Source organism: Mus musculus, chromosome X (genome assembly GCF_000001635.26).
Source record: "Mus musculus strain C57BL/6J chromosome X, GRCm38.p6 C57BL/6J".
Taxonomy (NCBI): Eukaryota; Metazoa; Chordata; class Mammalia; order Rodentia; family Muridae; genus Mus; species Mus musculus.
Genome location: NC_000086.7, coordinates 41,898,530 through 41,912,328, shown reverse-complemented (window position 1 = coordinate 41,912,328; position 13,799 = coordinate 41,898,530). Strand labels below are relative to the sequence as shown.

At 40.2% G+C, this 13,799-nt stretch overlaps 1 protein-coding gene across 4 annotated transcripts in view; it reads left to right on the top strand.

Moving 5' to 3' along the window:
• Positions 1-391: 391 nt before the first annotated feature.
• The window catches only part of Thoc2 (THO complex 2), a 116,946-nt gene continuing 103,538 nt past the window's right edge, over positions 392-13,799 (top strand). For 3 of the 4 annotated variants that reach the window (XR_001782751.2, XR_003953012.1, XM_006541503.4), the window contains exon 1: positions 392-528. Coding sequence is in view for 2 of the 4 variants with exons in the window: in XM_006541503.4 (XP_006541566.1) it covers positions 458-528 (71 nt within the window). In the remaining 2 variants the exon portion in view is untranslated. The remainder of the gene's footprint in view (positions 529-13,799) is intronic. The other variant, NM_001033422.1, reaches the window with a different exon arrangement.

Genomic DNA, 13,799 nt, shown 5'->3' with positions numbered 1-13,799 from the left:
GCTTTTGTCCATTATGTGTGCCCTGTCCGTATTAATTTTCTATTTAGTCGTTAGTTGAGATATTTCTTATCTCATGTTCCTTTTTTTCCAGAAGCTCATGTCATGGCTTACAGTTCCAGCATCCACCAATGCCTAACAGACCGAGTGATTGAAAAATTACGAGTTTGAATTAGTGGCTTGGGGTAGAGATTACGGGAGATCATAAAGGCCACAGCGGCCTGGCGTTTTTGTTTTTTGTTTAATGTGTATATGTTCTAAAGGGAAGTAGGGGTGAGAGCTGTGGCACCCGCCACCTCTTTGTCGGCCTGGCCCAGGACTTCCGTTTGGTGGGGAAGTAGGTGGGGCGGGAAATCTAAACCCGAGTTCGCAGCTTCCGTCACTCCCCGTGGGCGGCGCTCCCCTTTGACCCCGCGCTCGGGAGCTACACATCCGGGCCACTGTTACTAGCGAGGGGAAGATGGCGGCCGCGGCTGTGGTGGTTCCCGCAGAGTGGATAAAGAACTGGGAGAAATCAGGGAGAGGCGAATTGTGAGTGTTTCTGACCGAGGGAAGGCGCCGGGCCGCCCTGAGGTCGGGGCGCTGGGCGCAGTCGGAAGTGGGGTACAGGGGCCGGGGGGCAGCGGCGCCCCCTCCCCCACCCGCACCCGGGCGGCGGATGAGGATGGTTGGTTGGTCCGGAGTTTCCACTTGGCTGAGGAGCGGAGCCGGGAGCCGCCACTATCGCCGCCGCCGCCGCTGAGCGTCTTGCCTTCCCTCCGACCTCCCCGAAAGCCCCGTGGTCCCCGGGAGCCCCGCTTCCTTTAGGTCTCTCCGCAGAACTTCCGTCTCGTCCCCTCAGGTCCCCCTGGGCTCCTGCCCTGTCGCTTTTTTGTCTGTCTGGCTCATCGTCTTAACTCAGCTCGCTGGGCTCGGCTCCTTTTCTCTCCGTGGCTTCGCAGCCGGAGCTGTGTGGGTCCGCCACTTGCCATGTCTCTCACTGTCCCGTTTTATCTTCTTATTTTTATTTGTCCCCCCCCCCCCCGGGATCTAAGACGACTCCCGCACTTTGGTTCCCGGCCTCTCCTGTGCCCGAAGTCTTAGGAGGGCGAACTGTCCCGAACTCTCTGCTCCTCGCCGCTGGTGGCAGAGGAGCCCGGGGCGTCGGGGACAGCCAGGCATGGCACCTCTGCTTTCTCAGGGAGCGGCAGCTTGCGCTGCCCTGGCCCTGCGGTACTCGGGAAAGTGTGGCAGGGATTGCCGCTTCTTTTTGCCAAGTCCCTGCCGGCGTGTCACCTCGCCGTGGTTTCGGGATGGGATTCAACTTTTCCTGGTAGAAGGTTTAGGGAACTCCATTTTGGCCTGGGACTGCAGCGAGTGCTCGCCCTCCTCGAGGCTTTTCTAGTACTTTAGGATGATCTCTGTGTCCTTTAAGTCATAAACTTACTTTGTACCGTCACCGGTAATTTCCTACAGTAGCGGCTTTCGCGCCTCCCAGTAGCCACCCCACCCCCGACTCCCCGTTTAAGTTGACAGAATTAATCACTGATTAAAAAAAAAAAAGTTGTAATTTCTTCTTCTGAGTCGCTCTGGAAGCTTAGCAGTCAATCCTATGTGAGATTAACTCTCTTTAGCTGCTTGAGTTGTCTCCCTCCACACTCCCACACTCATCCAGTATCAGGTTCCCAGTTGCTCACGGGAAGATAGGAATCTTTAAAACTTTGTTACTTCAAAGAAACCCGGTACACCAAGCTCTTGTGACTTGACTTACTCCCACATCCCTTTGCTGTTCTGTGAAACGTTAACAGCGTGAGTCCTAGAATTGGATTGTCTGAGTAAGTGGCTAGCTTAGCCCACTTAACCAGCTGAGTGACCTTGGATAAATTCGTAACCATTTGGGGCCGTTTCCCCTTGAGTAAATTGGGAATAAGAAGCGTTCTACTCGAAGGATTGTTGAGAAGAGTTAATGTCTATAAAGCACTTGGGTTATAGTAAGTGCGCAAGTGATAGCTATTAAAAGTAATATTATTCCAGCTTTTAGAAATTTAAAGTTCTCGGGACAGCTCTTTGCTTGGCGATTAGTTGGCCTCTGACATCCTGCATATTTACTTTTGTATGCTAATGAGTTGAGAGGCCCTTGGAGAACGGGGATGTCATCTCATTTTTTTTTTTTTTTTTGGTAGGACATGTCCTCCAGTATATACTTAGAGTTCCTTCGAGTTTTGTTAACTCAGAGGTCTGTCTCACATCTAAAAGAAGCATTCATGTTTACTTTTTATGTGCTGTTTAACCAGCTACCTGTTTGTCGAGTGCTGAGAAGGCAGGATGGGAAGCAGCTCGAGGGAACAGGGCCAGATTGGAGGGAGAGCCTCCGCAGACAGTTCAGTCCGTCCTTATTTAGCATCTAAAGCGGATTCATTTGTGAACTGTCGTGTTTGTGGGTTTCTCAGCTTCCTTCTTCTGGATGGATTTCACTGTGTGTATGGAGGGTAGCATGTGCTCCATCAGTGAGCTACATCCACAGGCCTAGCTGCTTTTGTTTTTGTTTTGTTTTGTTTTTTTTTAACAGTTTAATGTTTTTACTTCCACTTTAGAATAGGAGGAGGAGCCCTGCCTAACTTCTGACTGGCAATAGGTGGAGAAAAACTAAGTGGTGTATGAAGCCAAGAATATAAAGTGGGATTTTGAGTTTATATGTGTTTACATGATCCATGCTACCTAGTGTTAAAAGAGCTACTTAAAAACTGTACTTAGGATTTTCATGTATTTATTGTATAGCTTGTGGACTGTGGGTTTGAAGTACAGTAGATTCAAATTAGTGTGACAGTTTAATGATTATATAAATATAATTTCTGTAAGAGAACTTATCTTAAAAAAAAAAAGCCAGGAGGCAGAGGCAGGGGGATTTCTGAGTTCGAGGCCAGCCTGGTCTACAAAGTGAGTTCCAGGACAGCCAGGGCTATACAGAGAAACCCTGTCTTGAAAAACCAAAAAAAAAAAAAAAAAAAAAAAAAAAGAGAGAGAGAGAGAGAGAGAGAGAGAACGTATCTTTTTTTTGAGACAATTACCTTGTAGCTCATACTGAGAGAGAGAGAGAGAGAGAGAGAGAGAGAGAGAACGTATCTTTTTTTTGAGACAATTACCTTGTAGCTCATACTGACCTTGAATTTATTATCATCTTACGCATGTCCCACTACATTAGCTGAGAATTTAAAGTTGGATGGCACAGCTTGATGTGGTGTCTCACACTTGTAATCCTAGCACTTGGGAGGATAAGGAAGGAGTCCCGGGAGTTTGAGGTCAGCAGAGGCTACACAGTTAACTTTGTTGGAAACAAAACAATAAAAGGCAAAAGAAACAAGGCTTGAGAGCTGTCTGGGGTAAGGAGTTAGGAACCTTTACTTACTTCAGTTCTTAGGACCCACATCTGATGGCTTATGGTCTCCTGTAACTCTAGTTCCAAGGGATAAAACCTCTGGTCTCACAGGCACCTGTACACACACACACACACACACACACACACACACACACACACACCAAACACATACATACACACAGCTATACAACTAAAACATATCTAAATAACCAAAAAACTGAAGCTGTTTAATCTAACGAAATATTCTAAGGTTTGCCTTACTGGTGAATGAATCTAGAGGCTTTGTACATATTAAGCAACTACTACTACGAAACTATATCTTCAGCCCTTTACAAAATTATTATATTAGCATACAGAGTAATACATTTTATTATGGCATTTTCATACATGTGTCATAGTTTTAGTTTGCTGGTTTCCTCCCTACTGCTTTCCTCTGCCCACTTCTTGCTGGCCCTTTTTTCCTAACTAGACCTGCCATTTTCTTTTCGTCTTTTCTCTTTTTTTGTCTTCTCTTCTTCTTGTCTTGTCTCTTCTTTGACTCTGTAGCCATGGCTGGCCTGGGACTCACTTTGTAGAGCAGACTGGAAAATGCTGGGATTAAAGGCATACATACATACATACACCACCATGGCTGACCTTCATTACCTACTCTTTGTTAATTAATTAATTTATTTGGTTTTTCGAGACAGGAATTTTCTGTGTAGCCCTGGCTGCCCTGGAACTCACTCTAGACCAGGTTGGCCTCAAACTCAGAAATCCGCCTGCCTCTGCCTCCCAAGTGCTGGGATTAAAGGCGTGTGCCACCATTGCCACCTATTTTTAATCTACTCTTTTCTTTCACTTGAATTCTCTCCTCCTCTCTCATTGTACCTTTCTATTTTCATGACTTACACATACGTATATGTACACTTAGAAATGTGGTTTTTGGCATGCTTAAAATAATAATTTCCTGTTGTATCTGTAAATATATTGATTTTATTTTCCTTTATGCCTGGTCCATTTTGCTGTCACCTTCTTTTCTTCCTTGTCTTCTTCTTCCTCCTCCTCCTCTTCCTTCCCCTCCTTCCCCTCTTCTTTTATTCTTTTGGGTTTTCAAGTCAGGGTTGTCTCTGTGTAGCTCTAGCTGTCCTGGTCTGCCTCCCAAGTGCTGGGATTAAAGGTATGTCCCCACCACAGGCAGGCTTCCTTTTTTAAAGACGGTGTCTCTTGTATCCTAAGCTGGCTTTGAACTGTTGTATAACTGAGAATGACCTTAAATTTGTGATCTTCCCTCTATTTCCCAAGTGCTGGAAAGTTCTAGGAAGGCGAACCACACCCGGTTTATTCACTCCCGGGGATTGAACCCAGGGCATAAGATATGCTAAGGCAAGCACTGTACCAACTTTTTATTCAGTCCGGGGGATTGAACCCAGGGCATAAGATATGCTAAGGCAAGCACTGTTCCAACAGAATTACATCCTCAGACCTTTAATTTTCTGTTTTGAGATAGGGTCTTGTTCAGTTGTCTAGGCCAGCATTGAACATGAAACCATCCCATCCCCATTCCATTCTCTCAAGTTGCTGGGATTGCAGGACTGCACTGTCAGGTCCTGTCATAATGAACTATTTTAAACAATCACTATTTAGATATTGTAAACACATCATCATCCTCTACTCTGTTTTTATTCATTTGTCTTCTTTTCCTTATGTACAAACTTTGTTTAATAGAGCTTAATTTTAGAGGTTTTAAAAATCATGTTACATACATTAGCATTTTCATCTTGTTAAAACAAATAATATTGTTATTTGGAAAAAATGTCTTGAATATGAACTAGCAACTGGAAATGCTAAAATGAGGGGTAGAGTGAATACATTTGGTTTTTCGAGTATGCCATATGTAAAGTTATTTCTTAGGATTTTTTCCTTTTCATTTAATAATTTTAAATGTTTTTGGTTTTTAGAGATAAGGTCTTATGTAGCCCACCCAGGCTGATCTGGAACTTGCTCTGTACTCCAGGGTGACCTTGAATTCATTATCTTCCTGCTTTAGCCTCCTCACTATTGGGATCTCAGTGGCTAGCTGATTATTTCTTTATAAAACAGCAACAAGTGCTTTCCAGCCCTGAATTTTTTTAAGTATGTGTTGTGTTCCATGAGATTCCCAAGTTTGTATTGTTTGTAGCATCGTAGCAGTATATAGCTATTGTGAGAGTTACAGGGTCTGTAGTGATAGAGAAGCAACATGATGGTGAGAATAAGCTCAGTGATAAAGCAGTTTGCATAGTGTAGCTGGTCTTTGCTATTTTCTGGCTTCTTCTTTTTCTTACCCTTTAACCCCATGGTTTCACCCCCTAACACTAGTTAGTCGAGAATCAAGGAGAGATGGGAAGGGAAAGAGAAGGAGGAAGAGGAGGTGGAAGAGGAGATGGAAGAGGAGGTGGAAGAGGAGGAGGAGGAGGAGAAAGAGATCCCTGAATCCAGTTTCTTTCCGTTGTTTCTTTGACCAAACCCCATCGAACTTCTGGGTGGGGGTGTCCCTTGAATTTATGTACCCTTTGTAAAGTTCCCAGAATTCCAAATGTCACACAATGGCAGAAATTATCTGCAGCTGCCAAAGCTGTGTTTCTTCTAGAGCACAAGGCAAATATTGGTCACCTGCTGCAGACAGTCTGAAGCAGCCCCACATCCCTTCATGTGGGGTTAAGCCAAAAGCACATTCCTATAAAAAGAAACCAAAAGTCCAGAATTCTCAAAAATGTCACTATAGCATGCTCTGAGTTCCCCGTCTTCAGCACTTAAAAAAAAGAAAGAAAAGACAAGAAACAGAAAAAGAAAAAATGAAAGACAAAAACCACAAACTGTATAGGGCATTTTATAATTTTCAAGCAAGTAATTTTTTTTTTAGTGAAATATTCCTTAATTTTTTTATTCCTGGTACTACTACCACAATTTTCAGGGCAGTATATCTGATGTAATGAAAAGACAGTGCTAAGGCAGAGACATTAGGAATAAACATCTAATTAACATTCTACTGCATTAATCAATATTAATCAACAGTTTCTTTCCCCCCCTAAACTGTGCCTCTGGCAGTCTAAGCAAGAAAGGTTTCCTATTTAAGCTGCTACTAGGAACTTTTGGCTATAGATTATCATTGCTTCTGTCTCAGACTTTTACTTCCTGTCTCAAAGTAACCTGCAGTTCCCCTGACAACTCCTCATCAGTTAATAATTGTAGGCCTTTTCCTAGTGTCTTTAAAAAGAACAAAACAAAAGAAAAATAACCCCCCAAAACCTTCTTTTACTGTGTCCACCACAACAAGGACTTTAAAAATATGTTTCTTTTATTTTTTGAAATTATAATATTACATCATTATCCTTTCCCTTTTTCCCTTCAAACCCTTCCATATATCCTCTTGCCTTCTTTTAAATTTATGACTAACAGAGCTTTTAATGACAACTATGTACTGTGCTCCATGAAAACCAGTTGTCTATTATCAGATCATCTTAACTTTGAGGAATAAGCTTTGTTAGGTAATATTTCACCTATCAAAACAGTCCATCCCTCATATACCTCTACACTATTGGTTTCTAGAGTATATGTATAAATGTCACTTATGTTTTTAACATTTAAATGTGTGTGTGTACTTATGAATGCTAGGACGAAGGACAGAAGACAGTTCTTGATAATTGTTATCTTTTTTTTTTCCTTCCACCATGTGAGACCAGGGGATTGAATTTAGGTCATCAGGCCCAATTGGCAGCAAGCATCTTTACCCACTAATACACTTCTCTGGCCCACCAAATATATTTTTAGATGATAAATTATGTAATTGATAGGGCTGGAGAAATGGCTCAGGGTAAGAACATGTACTGCTTTTCCTTAGGAACAGAGTTTTATTCCCATTGTCTATGTTGGGGTGACTCCTAACCAGTTACAAAAAGTAATTCTTAACTGCCCAGGAATCCATCCCCTCTGGCATCCCCAGACACCTATACATGACATGTACACACTCAAAGACACACAAACACATAATTAAAGCTAATCAAAGTCAATCTTTAGGTGCTGGAGAGCTAGCTTAGCAGTTAAGAACACGTGCTGCTCTTAGACCTGGGTTTAACTGCCCCAAACTAGGTCTAGGAGATATGTCTCCCACCCTCTTTTAATTTTGTGTTCACATGGTGCATATACATACACTTTAAACACACATACATATACCAAAAAATTGAACAAATCTTTAAAAGGTTGTAAAACTTGTATCATGAGTTTTTTCCACAAGAGGTATAAAAACAGTAGAGGGCTCCTGAAGGTTTTAATTGTTTTATTGATTTATTCAGTAATTTGTAAGTATTGTTCAAGCTGGCCTAGAATGTCTGGTAATTCTCCTACTTCAGTGTGCTTGGTCTCCAGCCCCTGAACCTTGTTTTTTTGTTTTTTTTGTTTTTTTTTTTTGAGACAGGATGTCCAAGCTGGTCTTGAACTGGCTGTGTAGCTGAGGATGATCTTGAATTTCTAATCTCACGCCTTCACTTCTCAAGGACAAGGCTTCCATACAGACTGATGATATCACACCTAGTTTATGTGCCACTGGGGATTAAACATAAGGCACAGAATACATTGGCAAGCACTCTACCCACTGAACTACATCTCTGGTCCTGAAGCCTTGCCTAATTTGATTTCATATTTTAAGTTGTATTCATGAATTAAGTGCAAATCTTGGTCTGTTTTTCTGTTAAAAGAAATTCATTCTTCAGAACATGTTGATGCAATGTTAGGAAGTTATTAAGTTACTACTTTGTTTGCTAAGTTATTTTATAATGCCGAAATAGAGACTTTGCCATTAATGAAACTGCTTTTTCCTACTTAACAAGGGTAAAGCTTTTGTTATTTTGTTTTTTTGTGACCTTTCTTGTTTTCTTCATAAGTTCATGTTTCTACAAGATAAAATGGTTTTGTCCTCGTATTTATTTATTTATTTACTTATTCTTTTTGGTTTTCTGAGACAAGGTTTCTCTATGTATCCCTGGCTGTCCTGGAACTCACTGTAGACCAGGCTGGCCTCGAACTCAGAGATCTGCCTGTCGCTGCCTCCCGAGTGCTGGGATTAAAGGTGTGCGCCACCACGCCCGGCTCCCTCGTATTTATTTTTAAGGGTAGTATTTTTGTTATAACATTGAGAAAAGAGACAAGTAAGTACTTTGCTTAAACTATTTAACCTTTCTTGCTATTTTGTTTTTAAAGACAAGTAGAAGCACAGGTGAGTATCAGTCTTTTATATGTGAAACAAGCTTGCAGCTGTGAGCACAACTACTTAGGTCTTGTTTGTGTTTCCTTTTTGCTGAAAATAGGGATAAGTAAGATGGAAAGCTAAATATTCATGTTAAAAAGACTCATAACATCCTTCTGAAATCATTAAAAGAACATAACTCATTCATTCACATTTTCACAGATCTTTGATACTGGATTTCTGTGTTCTCAGGGAGTTGAGGCAGCATTTCCATAATAGCACAAAACTATTTGACAAGAGGAAAAACTGGTCAACTTAAATATTGAGGGAATAAATTAATACTGATGTTTGTGCTGAGACAGAATATTTAAATATTTTTAAGGCCATATTACAATGGGCAAGTATTTGAGGTCCTTTTGTCTGTTATCTTTCTGTAATGTAGGTTAGTTTATCAGAAGTGTTTGACAGATTGGATAGTGACCAATTACTTTTAAGGATACTTGTGGGCCTACTATTTGTGGACATAGTTAAACTGATACTTAAAAACAAAACAAAACAAAACAACTTTTTGAGACAGGGTACTCCTATATCCAGGTCTGCCTTAATATTTCCATCTTCCTGCCTCAGGTTGTAAGTGTTTATTTTTGTTTTAAGTACAAATATCTATTATGCAAGTGACTTGTCTGAATATGATAACCCATTAATGATTTTGTACACAATTTTAGCAAATCTTTGAGATGATGACAATATTTATTATCTGCAGGCTAATAAATGTGCTTATGGCTTAGTGACTCACAATATAAACTGACATTTCAGTTATTTCTTTTTTTTCTTTTTTTTAAAGATTTATTTATTATTATATGTAAGTACACTGTAGTTGTCTTCAGACACACCAGAAGAGGGAGTCAGATCTCATTACAGATGGTTGTGAGCCACCATGTGGTTGCTGGGATTTGAACTCAGGACCTTTGGAAGAGCAGTCTGGTGCTCTTACCTGCTGAGCCATCTCACCAGCCCCCCAGTTATTTCTTAGTTATGTAATGATGACTACCATAGGTAGGAGTTCAGAACACTGACACAGCCTCTCTTCAGTCATTGGAAGGCTTATTGAAAAAGACATGTGTTACCATTGCTGAAAGTAGTGGAAGATGAAGCTGGCAGAAATGCAAGGGAACAAAGGCATTTGTAATAATGAAGAATAAAAAGAAAATTCTACACTCTCTCCCTTTGAGACAGGATTTTATTCTGTATTCCATGTTGGTTTAGAACTTGTGGTAACCCTGCCTTAGTATTTCAAGAGTTTGGGATTTCAATTGCATGAATTTCGACAGTTCCTTCCAATTCCATTCTTTTTCTCCCTCCCTGCTACCCATCCTTCAAGGTATCATACATCCCAGGTACAAAGCTTGATATAGTTCAGGTTGATCTTGATTTCTGATCTTTCTGCTACTGTATCCCAAGCTTTGGAATTACAGTGTATGCCACCATATCAGGTTTGTGTGCTCCTAGGAATCAAATCCAAGGCTTATGTATGCTCGGTGATCACTGAGCCATATCCTGAACCCACAGTGAGTATTTAGTACATGTATACAAAGCTAAGTATACCCAATATGTGGAAGGTGGAGGCAGCAGGATCAGGAGTTCAGTGCCAGTTTGAACTGCATAGTGAGTTTGAGGTCATCTTTGGTTATGTGAACTTTGCTTCAAAAACCAAAACCTCAAACCCCTCCAACAATAATACATGTATACAGTGTGTAATCACTAGACCAGGGTAATTGCCATATCTATTACCTCACATTAGCCATGCGCAACCTTTCTAATGCTGTGACCCTTTAATGCAGTTCCTCTTGTTGTGGTGACCCCTAGCCATAACATTGTTTCATTACTATTTCATAACTAATTTTCCTGTTGTTATGAATTATAATATAAGTATCTGATATGCAGGATATCTAATATACTACCCCCAAAGGGGTTTCAGCCCACAGGTTAAGAATTGCTGCATCAAATATTTATCTTTTGTGCTGAGAATACTTGAAAATCTCTCTACTGGCAACTTTTTTGAGACAGGTCTTTTTCTACTGAACCATCTTGCTCGCCCTGTCTAGTAGAATACATTGTTTAATAGGTGGTGGGTGTTTAATAGTTTATAATGGAGATTTTCAATTTTTATATAGATTTAGTAACTGTTTTTACATTGGCCTTTTATTCTTAATTTGGAACATAATTGTGTAACTTGGTTAGGTGTAACTTGAGATAGTTTGTGGTTTGCCTGGGCTACAGAGTGAGTTCAAGGCTAGATTGAACTTGTCTAGACTGTCCAAAGGAAAACAATAGAAGAGGGATAAGGGTCTATCTTATTGATAGAGTGCTTGCCTAGCTTGTGCAAGGCTGTGGGTTCAACTGCAGGAGCAAAACAGCAAAGAAAATAATAATTTATAAATGAATTATGGACCAGAAGATGTTTATTATTTTTTTTGCCAACAAATGGAGTATCAAAATATGATACCGAGGCAAGGTGTAGGGATGTGGGTAACCTATAGCATAGATACTCTCTGTTAGTGATGATCTTGTGGCATCATATTAGCATAAGATAGAATAGAGAAACAAAATCTATAAGCTTTTTTCCCCCAGTGCTGAGGATTGAACTCTAGGCTTTGCATGTTCAACCCACTCAAAAGTTGGACAGGAGTGAAAGGTGCTGACAGGAGTTGGAGGTGAGAAAGGGTAGAGTGGAATTGATGTAAATTCAGTACTCATGAAATTGTCACCACGCCCAGCTTTTTTTTTTAATTGTTATTTTGGTTTTATGATTTTTTTGTTTTTTGTTTGTTTGCTTTTTGTTTTTGTTTTTTTTTTCGAGACAGGGTTTCTCTGTATAGCCCTGGCTGTCCTCCCGAGTGCTGGGATTAAAGGCGTGCACCACCACGCCCAGCTTCCACAGTTGTTTTACAACATATAGTGGCCATTTAGAAAAAGTCTTTCACTGAATTATGCAACTCTTCCAAATATTGAAAAACTTCATTGTATGGTATCAGATACACTTTCCTTAGTGTCTCCACCAAAGATGATCAGGGAAACCTCTATGACAGTAGTCATCCCCATAGTGGCAGAAACGAATTTTTCAAAATGATTTTATCAAATACTGTTTTCCTTGAAGTGACAAACTTGGTTCATTGTAGTCATAACTTGTTAGTTGTTTCTCAAGTGGAAAAATGGTGTTCTATAAAAGCAAGATAGTTAAGTCTACAGTTAAAAAACACTGTTATAGGCTTGTTGGTGACTACCTATAATCCCAGTACTTTGGGTGGTTGAGGTAAGAGAATTACATTGAATTAGAGGCTAGTCAAAGCTACAGAGTATATCCCAACCATAAATAAGAAGACCCTGTTTAAAAAATACAGATTTACAGGTAGTTTTCATGTAGGCAACTGTTAATAATTAAATATTGGGTAGGGATTGTTTATTCAAATTTCTCATTTTATGGGGCATTAAAATGACATTTTAAAAAAATGACAGCACTGGATATGGTGTTGCATACTTGGAATCTCAGTGCTTGTGGCACCGAGGTAGGAGGATCAAGTGTGCCAGGCTAGCCTGGGCTGCACAGAAAGATTCTGTGTCTGCCAAACCAAAAAGCCAGGCCAGTACTCTGGAGGCAAAATCTCTGGGATGTATAGTAAGACTGTCTCAAAAAGCCAAACCGAACCAAACCAAACCAAATGACAACAAAACCCCCAACCAACTAACCCCCCCCTCAACCCCAAATATTTCAGAGCTCAGACATTTTTTTTTTTTTTGGTTCTGGAGATTGAACCCAGAGCCTTATGCATGCTAAGAAGTGGATTACCACTAGGCTATACCCCAGCCCTGTGCTCTGGATTTACATATATTAATAATTAATACATTTTTTGGTGCTAGGGATTTTATTCATAAACAACATTTTTTAGACTCTGTTGCAGATGTGCTGAAAGATGATAACCTAGATATTAAGGTTGATTTTTTTTTTTTGTCTCACATGGCTACTAAGGATCTGAGTGAGAAAATCCAGTAGCAGTTATAAATACATTTGGTGTACAGGTAAAATTGGAGGTAGATAGACTTAGAAGTGGGTAAGATCACCCAGTGTGTGTGGGAATAAAGTGGTGCTGCTAAGAGCAAAAGCAATCACATATGAGGACAAATGCACTTGCAAGCATAAGAGATGATTCCACTGAAAAGGAAAGGGAGGGAGAGAAGAGGATTTGGACATCCCTAAGCTGAAACTGGAAATGCTCCAATGTCTGAAACTTCTTGAGTACTGAGATACCACTAGTAGAAACTTCCATTACTGACAGGCTGAAAGAACACAGCTTAGGAACATGGTTTATTTAGTGTGTCCAACGAAAACAAGGTCCTGTTAGTCCCTTTAAGCTACAATAACACTTTTTCTGAGCATGTCCAGGTTCTCACTTGCAAGTCTGCTTTCTAAGTAATAGAATGTATTGTCACTGTACAGTAAACTGTTGAGTGCATAAAGTTAAAAATATATAAGATTATTGGTAGGGGGTTGTAGAAATGGCTCAGCAGTTGATAGCACTTAACTGCTCTTTCAGAGGATCTGAGTTCAGGTCCTGGGACCTATGTTGGGCAGCTCACAGCTGCCTGCCTGTAAATCCAGCTCGAGGGAATCTGAAACCTTGTGCCCTCCACAGACACCTGAACATGGTATACACTAATACAAATATACACATATACATGAAAACAAATCTTATTATGTGTAAGGTATATGTGAAACAAAATACATTTTGTGTTATGTTTTAGTCCTCAGACATTTTAGGTACATACAAATATTTTGAACAGAAATACGAAAAAATTAAATTCTGGAGTAGTTTTCATTGTAAGCATTGTAGATAAGGGACATTCCTCCCTACAGTGTATTAATTTGCATCCTGTGGGCTGCCCCTTTTGGTATTTTGATTGTTTTGTTTTTATTTTGGGTTGCACAAACATTTTCTAGTTTGCAGTTTAGTAGTCACCAATTCTTTACCAATCTTGTTTCAACTATAGTTCCCTTTAATTATTTTATTGTTTTATATTACTTTGTAGCAGGTAGCATGTTATCTATAGTGTTATATTGAAGATGAGAATGTAGTATTTCTTTGACATTCTGATTTTATTTTCTCTGGGTGGTGTATTATTTCATCTGTAGCTGGGACATAATGCTTTTAGTCTGCTACCATGGTGTGAAAAGCCACTGACAGATGG